At 33.9% G+C, this 22591-nt stretch overlaps 2 protein-coding genes and 1 long non-coding RNA gene across 3 annotated transcripts in view; all 3 read right to left on the bottom strand.

Annotated features, from left to right (window-relative positions):
* LOC145335290 (uncharacterized) overlaps positions 1 to 11684 on the bottom strand; it is a 31334-nt gene extending 19650 nt beyond the window's left edge. The window contains exons 1-2 of the mRNA XM_080181027.1: positions 11677 to 11684; positions 11207 to 11304 (exon numbers count right to left, since the gene is read on the bottom strand). Coding sequence (XP_080037153.1) covers positions 11207 to 11304; positions 11677 to 11684 — 106 coding nt within the window. The remainder of the gene's footprint in view (positions 1 to 11206; positions 11305 to 11676) is intronic.
* LOC145335483 (uncharacterized) lies at positions 2261 to 6197 on the bottom strand. The gene is made up of 2 exons (XM_080181244.1): positions 5921 to 6197; positions 2261 to 5620 (listed from the first exon to the last, which is right to left on the bottom strand). The coding sequence occupies exon 2, from the start codon at positions 5207 to 5209 to the stop codon at positions 2627 to 2629; it is 2583 nt and encodes an 860-aa protein (XP_080037370.1). The 5' UTR covers positions 5210 to 5620; positions 5921 to 6197; the 3' UTR covers positions 2261 to 2626.
* A 3811-nt stretch (positions 11685 to 15495) lies between the features above and the next one.
* LOC145303713 (uncharacterized) lies at positions 15496 to 22364 on the bottom strand. Its single transcript, XR_013873795.1, has 3 exons — positions 22246 to 22364; positions 16820 to 16914; positions 15496 to 15607 (listed from the first exon to the last, which is right to left on the bottom strand). It is a non-coding gene; the product is annotated as an uncharacterized LOC145303713 (long non-coding RNA).
* Between the last annotated feature and the right edge of the window lie 227 nt (positions 22365 to 22591).

Here is a 22591-nt window from a genome sequence, read left to right as displayed (position 1 = left end):
ATTACAAGATCAATTAATAAACAGAATAAAATATTATTCGTTATCTTAAAACTTTGAGCACTAAAAAAAATCTTTTTCTTTTCTTATGGTTAAAGAATCTTTGGAAACTTTGGCTTTAAAGGAAAATTATTTGGTTTAATAAATCATTGTTAAATGCAACAATAAGGCACATAAAAATTACTAAAACATATATTAAACATAATTAAGTTTCATGCTTAGCTGGCTAAAGCCTTTTTTAAAACTACATATAATCGTCTTATACACCATACTTCTTAATCAAATTAACAAATTCTACCTGAAGCTCTTATGGTTTCAAATCCCTGATATACTAGGGTAGTTCGCACTCAATGAGACCAATGATAGGCCCAATTTTGTTCTCCGCAATCTTCACACTCTCATATCTCATTCCAAAAGTAAGAACGTGCGCATCAAAAATAAACAAACACTATATGCCGCGCCACATTTTGAAAGGAAAGCCCTAAAAGACGACATTTGCGCTTTGATTTTGGTTTAATGATAAGGAATTTAATTTCGAACTTGATAAACACAAAGCTTCCTCGAAAAGAGGTTAAGACACACCCCCCGTTTGAAAGTCAAATTAACTTCCTTAACGAGATTCAAGGTTTTTTTTCGCGCTGAGCACTAGCAACATTTCTCACTAAACTCAACTCACCATAATCACATGAGAATGGCCACATCCCGAAAACGTGACAATTTTGCTCCTAACTAAATGAAACCCCGTGAAATGCATACACAATATTATACTCCTCACTAGGACTCATAATACCTCACATTTTTAGGATAGAAGGATGGGGATTGGTTTGTACCATACAACATTCCATGCACATGACAATCACAAGATCACATACACAATCCTAAAATGGATAATCCTATTAATCATGATGTTGTAAATATAACAACTATATTAAATAATAATCATTTCATAATCAATAGGTAATAAATCATTATTAATAAATCAATAAGTACCTACGAAATCAGGTTGAAATGCAAATGTAAACAATAATGGTAAAAATAAAACGAAATAAATCTTAGACAAGAAAATTAAGATTTATAGGTACTTAAAACTAAATTTGTTAAGCATCAAAAAGAGTAGTAAGAAAAAATTTTTCAAAATCCTTGGGCAGAAAGTTTTTTCAAACCTAATGAATAAGAACTGTAATATCTTAATCAACAAATAAAACTTTTTAATACTTAAAGAATAGCAAAATAATAATATCCTCGTTAGAATTTTCATTGAAATTATGAAAAAATACCAATTTTTCTTTGTAAAAAAATATGAGACTTTAAATATGAATTTTCAATCATTCCTTGATCTGAATAAAAATGTTTTACTTGATTGAAATTCATATATAATTTTTTTTAAAAAAAATCTGCTAAAAAATACTTGATTTTTTTTCTTAAAATAAATATCGAATCACGCAACCTCGACACATTTATTCCTTTTTGTTAAACTTTTCAGGTAAGTTTTAAAATGAATTGTACTTTTGAAAAGAAATTAAACTCAATAAAATTAAATTTGAGCATATGAAATAGAATAAAATTTAATCGCATTTCATTTGATTCTTATTTTAGGCATAAAAATAGGCATCTGAAAAATGTGGCTTTTTTACTAAAAAATCTCAATTTCCATAAAATAGAATCAATTATTAATCATAATTTTAATAACTGCTTTTATTTTAATATCTGCGATAAAATGAAGGAAAGGTTAATTTAAAATATGCATAGTTTATCTTAAATTAATTCTGCGATATTCATATAAATAATAATCAATATTTTAATAATATCATACATCGTGTTCATTACTATAAATGCTTATCTCATAGAAAATAGAGTTTACATTTTTAAACATGAACGAAAATATATATGTACCTAAGAAAATAATTGCTATAAATACTTTCTCAAGGTTTAAATTTGTCCGAAGTCGCTAGGTACATATATTACTACGAATCTCTGCTCCCGGAATGAAGAAAATCTTTACGCGTGGATTATTAGGAATCCTTGCCTCCGGAGTGAAAGAAAAAACTTTATTTGCTTACAAATTAAAACAAATATCTTGATTTTTTGCGATAATCTTTTTAAAATAATAATAAGAAATATTTTAAACATTATCATAATAATTTTACATGTTGTGTTCTTTACTTTAATGCATTATCTCATACGAGAATCTGAGAAATAACATATTTAAGCAACCGTGAACCATGAAAAAAAATACCTCGAAAAATACTTTAAAAAAAATCTATTTTTCTCAATCTAAAAAAATCTGCAAAATCATTTGGTAGTTGATACACACAAACTTTTGCTTTTCAAAATCATACTTAAAGAAACAAAATCTTTTAAAATCTGCTTTAAAAGTCTAAACAATTTTGTAGAATTTTTGTGCTTAAATATGAACAATAAAATTAGTTGAATAATGAATACTTATTCTTTGCAGAACCTTTTTAGGTTCCCTTCACAAGCTTAATATATAACTTGTAATATTTTTTCTTTGAAGATCATTTTCACATAAATAGTTTATGTTGTAGATTAGATATGTGTGGTTTGAAATTTTTCAATGACTTTCTGGCGGCAACACCTGCCATATTTCCACCCGCCATTTGCAGGCCTCTTACCCTGTGTCGGGCGGCAAGGTTGGCAGCAGCCAAGTCGATTCTTGATTCATGACAGCACCAGGGCAAGTAATAAAAGTGTGACTGTCATAAAATTTAGAATCATCTACCGGCTTTTGTCCGGCCGGAACCGAAACTCCCGTCGGCTCTTGTCCGGCCAGAACCGAATTTCTTATTGGCTCTTGCCCAGCTGGAACCGAAACTCCCGTCGGCTCTTGTCCAGCTGGAACCAAAACTCTGATCGGCTCTTGTCCAGCCGGAACCGAAACTCCCGTCGGCTCTTGTCCGGCTGGAACCGAATCATTCAGCGGCTCAATACCCGCCGTAACAATATTCTCAACGGCTACAGTATCGTTACCAATATCATCAGGAATAACTGCAGCACAACTAACATCAACTGCAGAAGTAACAGGTTTCTCAATAACAGCATCACAAGCAGAACCAACAGGTTCATCATTAACAGCTACGGCAGACCCAACCGGCTCATTATCAACAGCTACGGCAGTACCAACCGGTTCATTATCAACAGCTGTGGTAGTACCAACCGGTTCATTATCAACAGCTACGGTAGCTTTAAACGCAGATTTCTGCTGACCAGCTCCATAGTCAGCACTTGTACAGATAAAACCACTACCAAAAATGGTTCGCCACAACATAGACTGGCCCACTTTCTGGTAGGTTGATGGAAACACGTCAGGATGTGTATTTCCAATGATGATATCTAAGCCTCCACTGATATATGTAAATCTTTCTGGCGGCATCTTAAATATTTTGGCGGCGGTTTCCGGATGGACCGAGCGCATCTCGTTGCCACCTCCGAGGTTAGGCATAACAGCTGCCTCAAATTCTCTCAAGTTACCATCCCTGTCCTTCAGATAGAACACCACATTGCGGCAGGATGATTCTCTACCATCAGCAACAGAAATGTTTGTATATCTGCCGGTAGATTTCAGCTTCAACTTGTGGGACATCTTCTCAGATATAAGTGGTAGACTCGAACCCGAATCAAACATGACGGCGGCATGGCAGGCGCCGCCGCCAGGTGCTACAACTGGAACTATTTGCAGCAGGAAGGTACATGTGCTAGGCTCAGAACTTGATTTGTAGACTGTATTCACACTAGCACTAGCCTCATGCAACATACGACTATGATAACCGTCGCAATTATTGGTGCCACAGACACCAAGCTTATCCGATTTATTACAATTGTCAGCAGCATGACCATCACACAAGCAGAGTTCACACAACTTATTCTGCTGGACAACTTTTTTTCGGTCAACAACATCCATCTTCTTAAATGTGGGACAACGGAAAATAGGATGTTTATCCTCGCAATTTTCAACAGGACATGCACTGTTCCACTTGGAAGCCTTGTCCTTTCCAGCCTTTCCATTCTCATTGTCACTGCGGCCAGACACTTGCGCGGCGGCAGCTCTATCACGATTTCTCTTGCCGGCGCCATTGTCATAGGACATATCACCGGCCAACATGGCACCCCTGGTCCTCTCCAGCAGTTCTACAATCTTCTGGATGTTTGGTTGGTTCATGCTACCTAGCTCCATCATAATTTTGTCTCTCAAATTTTCAGGGCACTTGTCTTTAAAAATATGAATAAGAGTTAGGTGATTGTAATCCTTAGCTGCAGAACCAACGATGGCTTCTACCTCCTGCATCATGCTCTTGAAGGTAGCAATTGCGCTAACCACGTCCACAGGTTTATCCACAGGTTTCATCTTGTTCAACTTAGTTAAAATCCTCATGAACCGGCGAGTGTTTGATAAAAACATCTGATCAAGAAACGCCCATTGTTCATTATGATCTCTAATCGCTGACACTTGCTTGCGTAGTTCCGGGTTGGTTATCACCTTCTCCATACACAACATCAGACTTAACCTCTGGTCAGCAAATCCATAACCAGAGCATAGATCCTTAAAGACCTGTTTAAAGTTTGGGTAATCCGTGTCAGTACCGTCGAACGACGGCAACAAACTGTTGTCCCAGCGCCCATACTGCGGGTTGGAACTCCGAATGTCCACGGCAGACATACTTCTGGAGAGAATGGCAGGTGTCCCACTCTCATCCAAGTTAGATGAACGACGTTCCATCTCTCTAAGCCTTCGGTACATATCACGTACTTCTTGGCGCAACTCCATGGAAATTTTAAGCACTCCCATGTCCATCTTCACCTTCTCAATGACGTCGAGGTTCCTGGCGACAGTGCTTGACCTCGCGTCGTCTGAATCATTGTCAAGCCAGTACAGAATTTTTGTACACTGCTCCAACGACGCATAAACTTTATCTGCAACAGTTTTCTGTTCACTAGCTTCATCCAAATCACGCTTGAACTCGCGCAGCTCACTAGTATCCACGGCAGGTTTTAGACTTTTTATTAGGTCAGACTGGTCCTTGACCTCACTAAAAATGTCACGAATTGATTTTAAATTCACATTTTCACATGAACTAAAACTTTGGCAGGCTTTTAGATTTTCATAAAACACTTTTATCTGTTCGTCAAACACCTCTAGCCTTTCATTGCCAATAGCGATAGCTCGCTCAATTTTCTGCTTTTTAGTGAGCACCATATTGATTCACTAGGTAATTATTTCACAGAAAAATTGTCAATGTTTTTTTTTTGCATCAATACACTATATGCTATTGATTTATTGAAGAATGCTAACGCCTATTCTTCAGAACCATTTGAAATTGCTTGTGCAGCGCCTTCAACCATCATTCATTTGAAATTGCTTGTGCAGCTCTTTCTTTTTTGCATCAATAATCTAGATGCTATTGATCTCTTGATGAATGCTAACGCCTATTCATCAGATATTTTGAAATTGTCTCAACCATGACACTTTGGTTGAGCTTGGACTTCCGAATTAGCGGGAAGTTCACGAGATCAGTTGGCAAACATACAAAACCCCCAATACCAGGAACCATCAAGTTTCAACAGCAGGTTTGAATATAGATTTATTGATGAAATTATTTCAAAAGACCTGAAATTACAAGATCAATTAATAAACAGAATAAAATATTATTCGTTATCTTAAAACTTTGAGCACTAAAAAAAATCTTTTTCTTTTCTTATGGTTAAAGAATCTTTGGAAACTTTGGCTTTAAAGGAAAATTATTTGGTTTAATAAATCATTGTTAAATGCAACAATAAGGCACATAAAAATTACTAAAACATATATTAAACATAATTAAGTTTCATGCTTAGCTGGCTAAAGCCTTTTTTAAAACTACATATAATCGTCTTATACACCATACTTCTTAATCAAATTAACAAATTCTACCTGAAGCTCTTATGGTTTCAAATCCCTGATATACTAGGGTAGTTCGCACTCAATGAGACCAATGATAGGCCCAATTTTGTTCTCCGCAATCTTCACACTCTCATATCTCATTCCAAAAGTAAGAACGTGCGCATCAAAAATAAACAAACACTATATGCCGCGCCACATTTTGAAAGGAAAGCCCTAAAAGACGACATTTGCGCTTTGATTTTGGTTTAATGATAAGGAATTTAATTTCGAACTTGATAAACACAAAGCTTCCTCGAAAAGAGGTTAAGACAACAGAGAAGGTTTTAGGCTAGAAAAAAACCAACCCACTAATAAAAACAAAAATAAATAACACAAAATTACAAAAGAAAAGTCTACGAAAAGCTCAAATCGATAGGACAATTTTAACATGAATATTTGCTCAGACGAAAAGGCATATTCATAAACTTAACAAGGATGACAACATCCATAAAAGCGAAGCACATGAAACGGTAGGACAAACGGACATTAACACTTGTACAGTGTCAGAACTGAATATAATCATAATATAAATGTATAAGAGTCAAAGCAAAATTGTAAGTAAATTTGTTGAAAAACTGCTTGATTCTGGATAATGTTTATGGACATCCTAACATTTTTAGGACTTGATTATAGAGTTGCTTCGCTGATTACATTATACTTTGTTGTCCCAGGAATCAATATACCAAAAATCAGATCAATCTGATGATTAGATCACATAAATATTTGTTGTTAAAAAAGTAAAAAAATCAACATGTTTAAAATGGACGTACGGACATTTTGGTGATGATTATAGAGTTGCTACGCTTTCTAAATCTTACCTAACTATTAAAGGAATCACCATGCAAAATTTGAACTCGATAGGACAATTCTAACATGCCTAAATTAACGAAAAAAGCTATCCGTTACGGACGTACGGACGGACCGACCCTAATTATAGAAAAGCTTCGCTTTTAAAAATTCTTTTTCTTTGAAAATGTTATGTTATTTCTTTGAAATTAGAAAAGCTAAAATTGTAAGAAATCAAAACATAAATTTCTTTCATCTAAAAAAATTCTTAAAATAATTTTTATAAGTTTTTTCCTTCTTTATATTTTAAAATATTAAGCAAAACTACATTGAAAGTAAAAACAAGGATGACAACATCAATAAAAGCGAAGCACTGAAACGGTAGGACAAACGGACATTAACACTTGTATAGTGTCTAAACTGAATTATCAGAATATAAAAGTATAAGATTTGAAGCAAAATTGTAAGTAAATTTGTTGAAAAACTTCTTGATACAGGATAATGTTTATTGAGTTTATGGACATACTTACATTTTTAGGATTTGATTATAGAGTTGCTTCGCTTAAAATATTGTTCTTTGTTGTCCCAGGAATCAATATACCAAAAATCAGATCAAACGGATAATTAGATCACATAAAAATTAGCTGTTAAAAAATTAGAAAAATCAAGATGTTTAAAATGGACGTACGGACATTATGGTAATGATTATAGAGTTGCTACGCTTTCTAAATCGTACCTAACTACTACAGGAATCATCATGCAAAGTTTGAAATCGATAGGACAATTCTAACATGCCTAAATTAACGAATAAAAGCTATCTATCTCGGACGGACGGACGTACGGACGGACGGACCGACCCTAATTATAGAAAAGCTTCGCTTTTACAAAGGATTCTGTTTGTTTGTGGAAAATGATCTCTGAAATTGCTTGAGTAAGTTAAGTTTACTTGTTCTTTTCAGGAAATCTTTGTATATGTCTGGAGGGGGGGGGGCGTGGGGTAGGCTAATTGCTATGCACCCTTTTTTCAATAATTATGCCCCGATAGGCTAGGGGCGTTACCGTCATGTTCAAGATTGTATTATATTCAAATATGCCAAAAATGTAAATTTTCTGCCATACTTTGCGAATTTTATTAGCAAAGATTTTCAGCAAATAAGATTTGTACGTTTCTGACCTTAAAGATCTTGTAAAGCTCGTTTAATTAAACCACTATTTTCATTAAAACTTGGAAGACCCTACAAGAGGCTAAGAGCAAATCCAGATTTTTTAAATTTCACTTTTAAAACACTTTATTACGGGTTGCTTTGCTTTTGTGCGTTCAAAAAGATCTCGTATGTAGCTGATCTACAATTTTCATGGAAGCTTTATTTTAATGGGTTCTGGACCATTTACACGAAAATTCAGAAAAATAGCAAATTTCTTTATACTGTAAGTGTTCCATTTGAAAAGAGAACTTTATCATCCTTGTTGTAAACATGAAGCATTTTCATTAAAAATTCCTCTAAACAACATATTTTAAACAATTCAGGTGGTGTGCACAGTATTTTACCATTAATCAAACTAGAAAATATTCTTAGACCCCCCCCCCCCTTAATGGAATGTATCACAGGGGAAGTACAAAGACTTACAGGGAGGTCGTGAGGGGATCAAAATCTTATTTTATGTTTAGTTTTGGTGGGGGGGGGGGGGGCGAGGGTCCATTGGCGAATAAATTGATAATAATGTAGGTACCTTTCCCCAAAATAGTTATGAACCTTGCCTACGATTGTAAGAAGCTTCGCTATAAAGCCCAGCAAAAAGCGAGATATTATGCTACACACAAAGACATATATAATTATACATCCTGTTACTTTTTTACAAGATATTTATTTCAATTGCCGTGCTACTTATGTACTTTTCTATCCTGGTTATATGTTGTCCAATATGTAAATATATGAAAGATAAAATATAAAATTTTCCTAGGACAAGTTGAGATAATTTCCCATTGATTTCTATTTGCCCCCTCTTTAAAACATGGTCATTTATAAGGCAGCCTCCCTAAAAGATCTATTTTAAACCCCCTTTCTTAAACATTACAATTAAATCCCATTTTTTTAGGGAAGACATTCTATAATTCACTCTTGTAGTCATGCTATAAAAATATTAATATTCAAACAATTACAAAACAATAAATTTATTCTTAATTTAAGATCAATTAACATCTGCTTTTAAAATCACTCTGACCATATTTTTGTTTCGCTATTTATGTTATCATCCTTGTTATATTATTATCTTCACTCTTTGCCCCAAGAGGTGATAAAAAAAAACAAGGATGACAACATCCATAAAAGCGAAGCTCTGAAATGGAAGGACAAACAAACATTACGCTTGTAGCTTGTCAGAACTGAATTAGCAGAATATTAATGCATCGGTACAAACAATATTTTAAGAAAATTTGTTGCAAAACTGCATAAATAGATGTTACTGTTTAAGGACATACTTACATTTTTGGGACTTGTTTATAGAGATGCTTCGCTTATAACATTGTACCTTGTTGTAATAGGAATCACTTTTCAAAAAATCAGAAGAATCGGATAATTTTAACATACAAAAAAATTTTTGTCAAAAAAGTAAAAAATCGACATGTTTAAAATGGACGTACGGACATTCTGGTATTGTTTATAGAGTTGCTACGCTTTCTTAATTGTACCTAACTACTATAGAAATCATCATGCAAAGTTTGGAATCGATAGGACAATTCTAACCTGTTTAAATTAACGAAAAGAGCTAACTCTCTGTGACGGACGGACGTACGGACGGACGGACCGACCCTAATTAAAGAAAAGCTTCGCTTTTAAAAATTTTGGCGAAATACGTAAAAGGACCAAGGAAATCCCCTACAAAAAAAATTGGGGGGGAGGATTTTAGATACTCTATTATCTATAAATTATCTATGCATCTTCTAAAATGAAGTGCCCCTTCAGTTAGATAGATTAACCTATTTACCACATAAATATTTTATTCTAGAACAACACTGACGGACGATATGACGATGGTTATGGAATATCCGTGCTGAAAGAGCATATCATACATATATTTAGCAGATATTGTTTCAGTTTCATATTTTGCAGTTTTCTTATGTAAACGAATAAAAGGAAACGTAAATAAAAATAAAATTATATTTTGTCCCTTGATTGATAGAAGCATATGAGGACGGGATAAACCACGAGGTTTTTTTTTGGTAAATATCTGATCATTTACTAATGATATGCATGATTAGATGACCAACCAACAATTTAATTATACGACCATATTGTCTGAAAATCCTAACTGTGCATGATATTGATATTGGGCCATGGAATTACCCCTATTTACCTATTAAAACCGCGCACCTAAAATAGCAACAGAACCAATTTCAACGTCTTTAGTTATTACGAGGTGTTGAGCCGAGATTCCAACTTATAACCTTTCAGACAACGAGCGGATGCACTACGTGTTACGCCAAAGTAGCGGGTGTTCGACCCTTATTTAGCTGATTCCCCTTTACCAGAAACCTACCTACATCCCAAGAACCATATAAAGCTTCCTGAAAATGGAACTCAAATGGATCAGTGGTTGCGAGACCTTAACGAACAAAAAAAACTGTACCACTTTATATAATAGGACAGAAAGTCACAACGATTTTCATAAAAAAAAAACAGAAAAAAACGATTTTAGATAGCGTAAAAACTTATTTTTCTTCTTTTTCCTTATTTTTGCATATTCATTCACGCACTTTGTGTATCTTGAATGGAGAATAAACAAAAAGAATAGGTATCTTTTACATACAAATATGATTCTTTATTTTATTTCTTATGCCCTCATAACAGTTAAGTTTTTTTAATGTTTCTCCCAGCAGGCTAATATAAACCACCCCCCTAATGACTTTTCTATAATTAGGGTCGGTCCGTATGTCCGTCCGTCCTTCCGTCACAAACGGATAGCTTTTTTATTAAATTTAGGAATGTTAGAATTTTCCTATCCATTTCAAACTTTGCATGGTGATTTCTTTAGTAGTTAGGTACGATTTAGAAAGCGTAGCAACTCTATAATCATTACAAGAATGTCCGTACGTCCATTTTAAACATGTTGATTTTTTTACTTTTTTAACAAAAAAAAATTTTGTGATCTAATTATCCGTTTGATCTGATTTTTGGAATGTTTATTCCTGGGACAACAAAGTATAATGTTTCAAGCAAAGCAACTCTATAATCAAGTCCTAAAAATGTAAGTATGTCCATAAACATTATCCTGTATCAAGCAGTTTTTCAACAAATTTACTTACAATTTTGCTTCAACTCTTGTACATTTATATTCTGATTATTCAGTTCTGACACTATATAAGTGTTAATGTCCGTTTGTCCAACAGTTTCAGTGCTTCGCTTTCATGGATGTTGTCATCCTTGTTTTAATGTCCTCCCTTACACACACACACACACACACACACTCAATATATTTAAAATTTTATTTTACCTGCTTTCATAAATTGGCCAAACTCCAAGAACTCGTCGCTTTCCTCCTTGGATTTTTTTCTTTCTTGTTTTCCATTTTTATGTGGATTGATTGGCTCACTGCGGGAAGCAATTTGTTGCAGTCTTAACTGCTTATTTTGAGGCTTTGCCTCTACACTCAAGAGATGTGCTCCTCAGCAGACGGACAAAGCTCAATATAGAGTAGCTTCGCTACTGATAAAACTATATACACACTACACAAAATGGTAAGAACAAGAAGGTTGTATTTTGTGCTTATTTAATGATAATTTACAACGGTTACGCCCATAAAGTTCCCTAGGGGATCTTGAGGTGGATTCAAGTCACCACCATTCCATCACTTTAACTTCTTTTATTTGAAGAAAATTGTTTTAAAAAATTTTTGGTATATCATTTTTTTCTAAATTTTTCTCTTGTGAGGTTGGTGGTACCTCCAGTAGGGTAGTTATATACCTTTCCATGACATATGAGGAGCTTACCTGTAAGATAACCTTATCGGTTCAGTGATTAATTAACGAGATCCTTTGATACAGACAGACACACAATGACTGTTATTTTTTATGTGTATATGTTTGTTGTCAATAGAGACTGAATAAAACTTGTAGAGTAGCTACGCTACTAGATTATGAAGACTGCACTTCCCTGATATGACCAGTGGATAACTCCAGACTAAGAAATTCTTTCCTTTGATTTAGAGAACCTTTATTTTCGGGTTCTTTTCTTGATTTTCTGTTGGGTGAGGTATGTGTGTTAAGTGATAAGAAAATAGCCAATAAAATTATTTCTCGTATTCATTCGAATTTGGGTACCAGCGCAAAGAATGCCTCTAAAACAATTATTCCCAAAGCAAGCGACTCTAACTAAACTATTTAGCCCCTTCGGCACCTTGGGGCTAAATAGTTAAACTTAAACTGGTTTTAATCTTATAATTGTACATTCTATATCCGCGGAAAGCTGTTTATAATACGATGAAAGAAATAACTATTATATCCCAAATGATGATACACAAAAATACCCCTTCTAAAGATTAAAAATTATTGAAACGTTTGGACACTCAAAATAATAAATCAACCAAAATTTAACTAAAGTCCCCAAACTTTGAGGACTGTTACCCTCTTTCCCTGTATAAATCTGAGGTGAATTCTTAAAAAAAACTTTTGCCCCACTAAAATTTTTATTTCCCCCACTGATTTTAGTGGGGGAAATTGATTTTAGTGGGGCAAAAGTTTTTTAAGAATCCACCTCTGGACTATATCCCTAATAAGTCAATAGACGAAAATTGGACTGGACATTTTTCTTTTATTTTAGCTTTTAGTCAGATTTTGCATTGATTTGCATAGCAGAAATTTTAAAGAAAAATGTAATGACACCAATATATATATTTTTTTTTAGGGGGGGGGGGAGTTATTGTAAAATACAAAAAAAATCTAAAATACAAAAAATAACTTAGGGCTTTGAATCATGGCGCGCAGCGCCTAAAACTTATCCGTTTCAAAGTTATCTTAGAGAATGTTTAATTCTTAAAAATAAAAGACACTGCTATTCTATATTTTAATTCTGTTTTAATATTGTACCTTTGTTTGATATGTTGATCTTTGCTTGAATGTTGTCATTATTTAATTAAATAATGTTATGCAAAATTTTCAAATTATCGGAAAACAATATTATCAAATATCTTGAAAACAAATTTTACATTATTCTTCAAAATTTCTACATAATTCAAATTCTTCTGATTTTTTTCAGTTTATTCATTGTTGGACACTGCATTCCAAGCCTTTTCAGTTTATGCATTTGTGCGGCTGTCTGCCGCCTTTCTGTCTGTCTATCTGTCTGTCTGTCTATCTGTCTATCTGTCTATCTGTCTATCTGTCTATCTGTCTATCTGTCTATCTGTCTGTCTGTCTGTTTATCTGCTTGCTGTCATCCACGGGGGAGGGGGGTAGGGGGGGCGGGGGCGATTTCCCCTCCCTTCACTCCTAATACTCTAAAACCATCCCTGGATCAATATCCTACAAAATATTCAAAAATTAAACACTGAAAAATAGTTATTTATCACATCATAATATAGACAGCTTTCTTCGAGGCTAACAAAATTGGTATTAATCTTAAAATCTATATTTTAAAATTCATGGAAAACTGTCTATAACGATGCTATATATGATTTTTCAGTATGGCTGAGAACCGGTTTAAATCAAGCAGATATAAATCTGTTTCGTAAATATTTTACGTTTTTAAAAGAAGTTACAAAATAAATAAAATATTTTTAATAGAAAATTAAACCATAGTACTTTCTTAATAACATAGTATATCAAATTTCCCTAATGATATAACTTTTTGTAGCGAATGATCTACTGAATAACTCACTCTGTCTGTCTGTCCATCCGTCCGTAATACAATTAAAATTAGATTACTCGTTGTAATGAGTGATTTTAGTGTTCATTGCTAAAAAGACACGTAGTTCCTTTTTTTCATATATTTTTTTTCTTTCTCTACTACTATTTAAGAAAGTTCGCTGATTTTTTTTGTGTTAAACCCCCGTACCATAGAGCCTCCATTATACAACTTGCTTTGTATGTCCGTCCTTCCGTCAGTCATGTAACAAACAACATATATATTATATTTTATAAATATTTTTGTGAAGAATTCATGATCATTTGATTAATGATTTACTTTGGAGTCTGGACAAAGTGGCTGAAAAAATGAGCCGTGTGACGTCATAAAAGGGAGAGAAAAGTGGGAAAAGAAACCCCATAAAAAGAGATGGATTTATTGACGTCACACGGCTCATTTTTTCAGCCACTTTGTCGAGTTTCTCTACTTTGACTGCAGCCATTCTTGTGATTATATTTTGTAATTTAAAAAAAAGTTGATCCTCACTTAAATTTCTAACAAATTTTATACTATTAAGTACGAATGTAGATAGATGTTTTTTTATAGTATGTCTTAAGAAATTAAATGGTCTAAAATTTTATGAAATTTACTATGGGGATCGGAGGTGAAAGAATCAAGAAAAGTAATGAAACAAATCTTTTACAATGTAGCTTCTCATAGGTCCTGGGAAGGTTTTTAACTATTTTAGGGAAGGGCACCACAATAAATAAAGATCCACGCAAATTTTTAAAAATGTTTCTTTTTAAAACTAAAATCTAAAATGGGGGGCGGGAGATCTCCCATCTCTTATAAGAGGCATTTAACAGTTAGTATAAATATCAAATATATTAACATAAAACAGTTTTTCTCTCGTATTCATTAGAACCGGTGCTTATCCATACGAAAGATCTATGTCTAGCATTGTATTATATCCAGCTTTCTACGAAAATAAAAATGTACAATCATAAGATTAAAACCAGCACTTCCGGGCTAAAACAATGGTTTTAATCTTATAATTGTACATTCTATATCCGCGGAAAGCTGTTTATGATGCGATAAATAACTATTCCAATAAAATATGTACACAATCTTAAATATTCCAGATCTAAAGTTTTACTTTACATGCTTCATATTAGTCCCAAGATTTAAGGCTATTATTATTATTTCAAATTGGTTTATTACATAACCTGCTGACATACAAAACCTAATTATAGAAAAGCTTTCAATTATTTATCTTTCTTTCAACTAAGACAAAGAATTGGTCTGATTGATTTATTTAATTTACCAAACGAGTGAGTGTTTTCCCACAAAGCGCCAGGTCAGCAATGAAACGCCCACTCCCCAACCCCTCTTATTTTTAAACCTAACCTTACATGACCTAAAGTACTTGGATAAAAATGGGAAAGCAGCTTCTTCCAATTTTAATTTTAAGGGTTACAGTGCAGGGGCGTCCAAGCTTTTTTATTTGGGGGGTGGGGGGGTAAAATGGCGCGCGAAGCACGCCACAAATTTTATTACCCCCCCCCCCAAAAAAAAAAAAAATTACCCCGGGGGTAAAATTTGCTTGGGGGGGGGGGGGTAATTGGCAGGGGTAATCACCAATTTACCCCCCCCCCCCCTCCCTTGGACGTCTTTGTTACAGTGGTCCACTTATCTGTACAAGGAATCTTATAGAACAATGTGTATGAAATTACTAGAAAGTCTTTTTACGTTCCTGTCTACAACGAAAGATCTCGCTAACCGCTGCGCTGATAATGATATGACTCTCCTATATAGGTCCCAGAAAAGGGTAAATAACCACCTCAATCCCTCTTAGAACGCCTATGAAAAAAAAACCTTCCCTCCATTCTTTAAAAGTAACTTTAGGTGCTTAGCCTCTAGAAGCATAATAATATTAAACACACATATTTCCTTGGATTTTTATGTTCTTGTGGTGTAACTGAATTATTTGTGGATAATTTCTCAATCACTGATTTGTTTAATATCAAACTTGTTTCGTGTCCATTTTTAATACCTAAATTAAGATCAACTGAATATTAATTACCCATTTGTTCCCTAATTTCCGAAGTTGTACAACAGATAACCCAACTGTTGCTAAAGCTATTTTCAGCTTACATTAATTAAGTAAGTTAATTTGTGAAAACAAAGCGATTTATACATTATACAATATACATTCAAAATTTTGATTTTTTGGAAGTTTAAAGCTTTTTTAGCTAGTAGTAAATATTGAGATAGGATGAGGGTGATACGTACAAAATCGAAAACTCCAATTCAGCTGACCTAAATTGAGACATAATCAAACAAGAATGGATATAGAATACATGAATATTGTGACAGGGTATTTTTGTCGCCAACCTAGGTTGCTAATATAGTCCTCAGACATTGGTCAATATATTTCTCCATGGGCAGGAAAGGGGATGGGGTAAAGTCGTGGGGGAGGATTAAGGGGGGGGGGTATCATTATATTAGCCAGCTGGGAGAAACATTCTTTTAGGGTATGCGAGAATCTCTTACAATATCCACGTATTCTATATCCATTTAAACAAGCTTATGGTCAAAATAAAGGATCTATATTGAGAGAATGATTCAGACATATGACGAGTTTTACTATATAGACTACTAGCGGCCATGCCCCTAGAGGCCTCTAGTGGCACTTGAGGAGGGGGTGTTGAATTCCATAACTCTTTTCTTTATTTAGATTTTTTTTTTGGGGGGGGGGTCATTTTTTCTAGGGGCGATTTCTTTTGGGAGGGTGGTGGTACCCTCACCCAAAATAGTTATAAACCTTAACGGGACCTATGAGAAGCTACCCTGCAAAGGAAACTCGATCGGTTGAGCAGTTAGGAACATTCTTTAGTAAATACAAACAGACAGACATCCTGTTACTTTATTTTAGGGACTAGCATTCTAACAGCTGGATATAAAGCCTAATAGCCATAAAAGTCTACAAATAATTAGAAATACTACCAAAAGACTCAATGAAACAAAATACATTTCTCCAATAATTTTAATTACATACATATATGCTAAATGGTTTTAGTAAATTATACTTTTGAGAATTGTAAATAATAAAAATTCCTTTTATGATAATTAAAACTCCTTTTTTTAAATTTATAATTATTTGCTTTTTAACCAAAGTACTTTTAAAGCACAAAGATTTTCTACAATAAGGTGTGTACGTTTGTACGTAATGGGATAACGGCTAGCATTGATGGTATTTGATTACCTGTAGATAAAAACTCATAAGTTCTTTTATTATGGTCCAAGTCAGTTAAATTTGCCAGCAACGACCATCCGGTAAGATACACTATATACCATGGGCTGAAATATTAAGATTTTTTTTTAAAAAGTGCTTACACTTGAAAAGCCTTCCGAGCACTGTGCAGTGTACACCCCCTTTAGATTAGAAATAAGGGTGAAGGGATTAGAGTAAAACACTGGATGGAAGTGTTTAAATAGCTGTATCTCCCCATCGCAGTGTCCTTGTGCCGACTCTCAATTGGGTAATTAAAAATCAACCAATGGTGTCGGTTATATTAACACAGCCAAGTAGTAGAAAACAATTTGGTATCAGACGAAAAAGGTCAATAAAAAAGGGAGGGCGGTAGATATCTGTATATACAACATCTATACTATAGATCTTTTTTAGAAGTTCATTGAAATTTTTCTACTTTTTTCAGGCGAATCTACTCAATAATTCACTTTGTCAGTCCGCCCGTCAATAAGTCCATAACACTATGGGAAAAATGTTTTATTTTTAGCTGCTATATAAGATAGACGGCTGAATATTTTTGTGAAGATTCCTTGAACAAAAAAAACATACCTGTACCGTCTGTCAGTCATGGAAAAATATAAATATAAAAACTTGTGAGAAAGGAATTGCGATGAACAGTTTCGTGATTTTTTTCTCGAATACATCTTTTCTTGATCGTACCAAATGATCTTTTAATCTTCTTGTCTGTATACCCATCCATGATTGATAGTGCTTTGCAACTTATGGATGTTATCACCCTTGTTTGGAGACTTTATCTCCGACAAATACAGACATACACACGGTTATATAAAAACAATAACAGAATATCTTCACATTAAAGTAAAAGAATGGATGGGGCATGAGCTATATATAATTCTCCCCTCAGGACAGGTACCTTGTCCAAATTCTGTATTAATATAAAAACAGCCGAGTCCTTGAAGAAGAACAAGAAGCAATTAGCTAACAGACGCAAAGAGTCTCTTCCATTTGGGGCAGATAGTTATTTGTAGTGTACTTTTGTATATCTATACTTTTAGATTTAGTATCATCACCTCTCATAAATGTAAGTGCTGTCAACGACATTTATACTGAAAAAATACTTCAGAGATATAGCAAAAAAGAGATAAGATAAAAAAAAATTTCTGAAGTCAAAATTTAGAAATTTTTCGCTTTGCACAGTTTTTACTGGAGGAAAGAAAAAGGGTACCATGTTCCTTCTTTCACTTTAAGCCTGAACACTCTACAATTATCCTGAAGGTGGGGGGTGGGGTAATTTAATTTATTTTAATATTCTTTTTTCTTTGGGGGGGGGGGGGGGGGGGGTGAAGAAATCATACACCTTTTTTATTGGATGAAGTTTTATCAGTAAGTCCTAAAAACGAAATCAAAGCTATGAAAAATTGTCCTTCATTTGATTTATTTTTCCATTAATCCTTTATTTCTTGTTAATATCAATATTTTTCCAGAAAATACATTCTAGAAAGAAAATAATATTAATCTAATGGCAACCTATTTTTAGTTGCATAGTTACTTTATATGATTGCTAATGTTCTCTAAAATCTTTAATATTTAAACATCCCCCCCCCCCCTTTCATAGAATCTCAGAAACTCGAGAGAAATCAATTAATAGGGAAAGAGCAAATAATCTTTCATGGCCCTATGCCTGATTTCCCTGGGTGTTTTCTTTTTTTATAGATTTGCTGACACTTTTCTTCTGTTCATAAAAAAAGATTTATAAGGATTATCAAAACTTGCTGTATAGGTAATAATATTATTTCTCGTATTCATTCGAATCCGGTGGATAGGAACCGGTTCTCATCCATACAAAAATATTATTTTTATATTGAATATACAAAAAAAAGCTTATTTTTATTAATACAAGCAAAGATTTTTCATTTAGAGTCGTTACATAGTCATACTCACGTCCATCCGTTAGAATAGTCCTATCCATTTAAAACTTTAAATGATAATTTCTTGACAGTCCGGTACAATAAGACAGTGTTTAAGTTTGTTAACCATTTAGAACATCCTCTGTTTTATTAGCTTTTTTGAAAACGTTTTTTATGACCAAATTCATCCTAATCACTAATTAATTTCTATATATGAGTATTAGCTAGGTACAATGTTATAATCGCAGCATTACTAAAGTCAGTTCTTTAAAATCTAATTATATTCAGAATAATTAATAAGGTATAGCGCACAGGCAAAATAAATCTAAATAAAATAACATTTGTGGGGCAAATGTAAAGGTCGTCAATTCTGCTATGTGTTGTTCACCAACGACAGCTGAAAACCCGTCGTATAGGTTTTAATTTCGTGGTTGGTATAAACTGGTCAAGAATAAACTGTGGTGCTTTCTCTCAAAGTTCCTAGCGAGTTTCAGGACAACTATATCCTTCAAATTGAATGAAAATATCGGGAGGGGGGAGGGAGGGGGGGGGTGTTCTTTAGCCAAACCACTACGGAGGGCCCTAACCATGCATAGTCCATACATATGCAATGCCCCAACCATGCAATTAACAATCCCCTTTTGTTAAAATTTATTAAAATAAGGGAGGGGGGTGTAATGGACATTGTAATCCTTGGTTTGAGCTTAGTCTCTCATAGAAATAAAAGTTTTATTGGATTATCCGCTAACCTGCTGATTTCTGTAATATTGTTCGTAGAGTAAGATTCAGGGAGCGAGGAGGCATTGGACAAGAAATTTTATTGATCCCCATTCTCTCATTCGGTGGATTAAAAACCTTTGCGGTCTATACTAAAATCTTAATTTGATTATAGACTACAAAATTTTTCATGAATAATATGAATATGAAACACAAGGGATAATGTTGTTTATCGAAATCGGGGATAAAAATGAATTTATTGCCCATTGTCTTTTCCTTAATATCCCTGAATAAGACCTGTTGATGATTTTAGTAATACCAACTCAGCGATGTGCTGAATTTTAATTTCCCAAATGTGTACGCAGTTTTCGCGGTGTTTCCTCATCTTATCTCAATATTTACTACTAGCTAAAAAAGCTTTAAACTTCCAAACTTTCAAAATTTTGAACGTATAAAGATTTAAACATTCAAAACTTTAATTTTCAAAAATTAAATTTTTTTTTAAGTTTAAAGATTTTTTGGCTAGTAGTAAATATTGAGATAGGATAAGGAAACACCGCGGAAACTGCGTACACATTTGGAAATTAAAATTCACCACATCAACTCAGCTTATCACAGGAAGGAAGGTACCCATAAAATATTGCTCATTTTCCTCCAACATTTTTAATCAGATTTTAATTTCCTTCTCCGTATGTAACAGATTGGGGGTAACATAAATTTCGTGTGTATTATCCTATCCTTGAATTCCTGTGTTATTAACAAGTAAGCATTTTCCATTAAGATTACATTTTCTTACTCTATAAGTCAGTAAGTCTGTTGTTTGTCTGATTAATTTCTTTTTTTTCTATATTTGTGTTAGTCTGTCTGTTTTTATGTCTATCTGTTTACCAGTCTGTTTGTTTGTATATCTTTCTGTTTGTCTGTCTGTTTGTCTGTCTGTTTGTCTGTCTGTTTATCTGTCTGTTTGTCTGTCTGTTTGTCTGTCTGTTTGTCTGTCTGTTTGTCTGTCTGTTTGTCTGTCTGTTTGTCTGTCTGTTTGTCTGTCTGTTTGTCTGTCTGTTTGTCTGTCTGTTTGTCTGTCTGTTTGTCTGTCTGTTTGTCTGTCTGTTTGTCTGTCTGTTTGTCTGTCTGTTTGTCTGTCTGTTTGTCTGTCTGTTTGTCTGTCTGTTTGTCTATCTGTTAGTCTGTCTGTTTGTCTGTATGTTTGTCTGTCTGTTTGTCTGTCTGTTTGTCTGTCTGTTTGTCTGTCTGTTTGTCTGTCTGTTTGTCTGTCTGTTTGTCTGTCTGTTTGTCTGTCTGTTTGTCTGTCTGTCTGTTTGTCTGTCTGTTTGTCTGTCTGTCTGTTTGTCTGTCTGTTTGTCTGTCTGTTTGTCTGTCTGTTTGTCTGTCTGTTTGTCTGTCTGTCTGTTTGTCTGTCTGTTTGTTTGTCTGTTTGTTGGTCTGTTTGTCTGTCTGTTTGTCTGTCTGTTTGTCTGTCTGTTTGTCTGACTGTTTGTCTGTCTGTTTGTCTATCTGTTTGTCTGTCTGTTTGTCTGTCTGTTTGTCGGTCTGTTTGTCGGTCTGTTTGTCGGTCTGTTTGTTTGTCTGTTTGTTGTCTGTTTGTTTGTCTATTGTTCTTTCTGTCTGTCTGTCTGTCTTTTTTATCTGTCTTTTATGTATGTATGTCTGTTTGTCTGTATGTTTGTCTGACTGTTTGTCTGTATCTTTGCCTGTCTGTTTGTCTGTCTGATTGTCAGTCTGTTTGTCTGTCTGTCCGTTTTTCTATCTATCTGTTTGTCTGTCTGTCTTAATATCTGTTTTTATTTGTCTTTTTGTATGTCTATCTCCTAGTTGGTATATAATAAAAATGATAAACTACTTGTACTCAAATGACAATAGAAGAAAATGTTCTCAAATAATTGTAATTCATTTCTAACATTAGTTTTTACCTATTATTTACTCACATAAAAACTTTTCTCTCAATGATCCTTCATTTATTTGGTTGTTAATACAATATGAGGTGCTTTCATACAAAGTACCTGTTGAGCAATTATAATCCCCCACCTAATTTTTAAAAATATTTTAATGAAGGTGAGGGGACAGGGGTAGTTTTCTTCCTATAACTGCTGGGGGTGGCCTAATTCTGCCTAAAAAATGACTGCGGTGCCCTATTCCTGCGGGCTTACCTAATGCCAAATAAAACCTAACCTAAACAAACATTAAGTACTAGCTAAACGAACACTAAACTACCCCCCAACCCTATTTTCAATATATTTCAATAATAAGGTGGGTTCAGTCAATAACAACATACTTCAGGTGAAAGCAAATGCTTTTTGATGAAGTCAATTTAGCAAACGCCATCATTTGCCACCCGAAGCCGCAGCCGCATCTTTGCAGTCAGCCGCAGCCTTGCGGCTAAAGGGTAAAGTATAATAAAAACAAGGATGTCAACATCCATAAAAGCGAAGCTCTGACACGGTAAGACAAACGAACATTAATACATGAAGAGTATCAGAACTAAATAGCCAGAATTTAAATGTATAAAAGAAGAAACAAAATTGTAAGTAAATTTGTTGAAAAACTATGTAAATACAGGATATTTTAAAGAATTGCTACGCTTTCTAAATCGTAACTAACTACTACAGGAATCACCATGCAAAGTTTGGTTAAATAGGACAATTCTAACATATTTGAATTAACGGAAAGAGCTCTCTGTCTGTGACGTACGGACGTACGGACCGACCCTACTTATAGAAAAGCTTCGCTTTAAAAAAATAGCTATATTAATGATACCATAAATAAATGATTACTCACCTAATAGCATATTCTCTCACCTCCTGTATAAGAAAAGAAGCTATATTATCAAAATATTTTGAACTAACTATAACTAACCTACATCTCCTTATAAAAATAACAAGATGTTTGCCTGTGTGTACCGCTGGTGTTTGTCTAAAATTCATTATTATGCTTTAATGATTTATAAAAATTATGTTTCTTTTCTACAGTTAGTCGGTCTGTATGACCGTCCTTCTGTTTATAACTATTATTGTTAATTTAGTCATATATGTATATTTTTATCCTATCGGTTTCAAACTTCTCATATTGATTCCTGTAACAGTTGGGTATAATTTAGAAAGCATAGCAACTTTATAAACATTAC

This window comes from Acartia tonsa, chromosome 13 (assembly GCF_053477335.1).
Source record: "Acartia tonsa isolate MP-2025a chromosome 13, ASM5347733v1, whole genome shotgun sequence".
NCBI lineage: Eukaryota > Metazoa > Arthropoda > Copepoda > Calanoida > Acartiidae > Acartia > Acartia tonsa.
The sequence above is the reverse complement of the archived record's forward strand: the minus strand, read 5'-3'. Positions and strand labels throughout refer to the sequence as shown.

Coding starts and splice junctions, on each gene's coding strand:
- LOC145335483 (XM_080181244.1), bottom strand. CDS start 5,209: ATGGTGCTCACTAAAAAGCAGAAAATTGAGCGAGCTATCGCTATTGGC.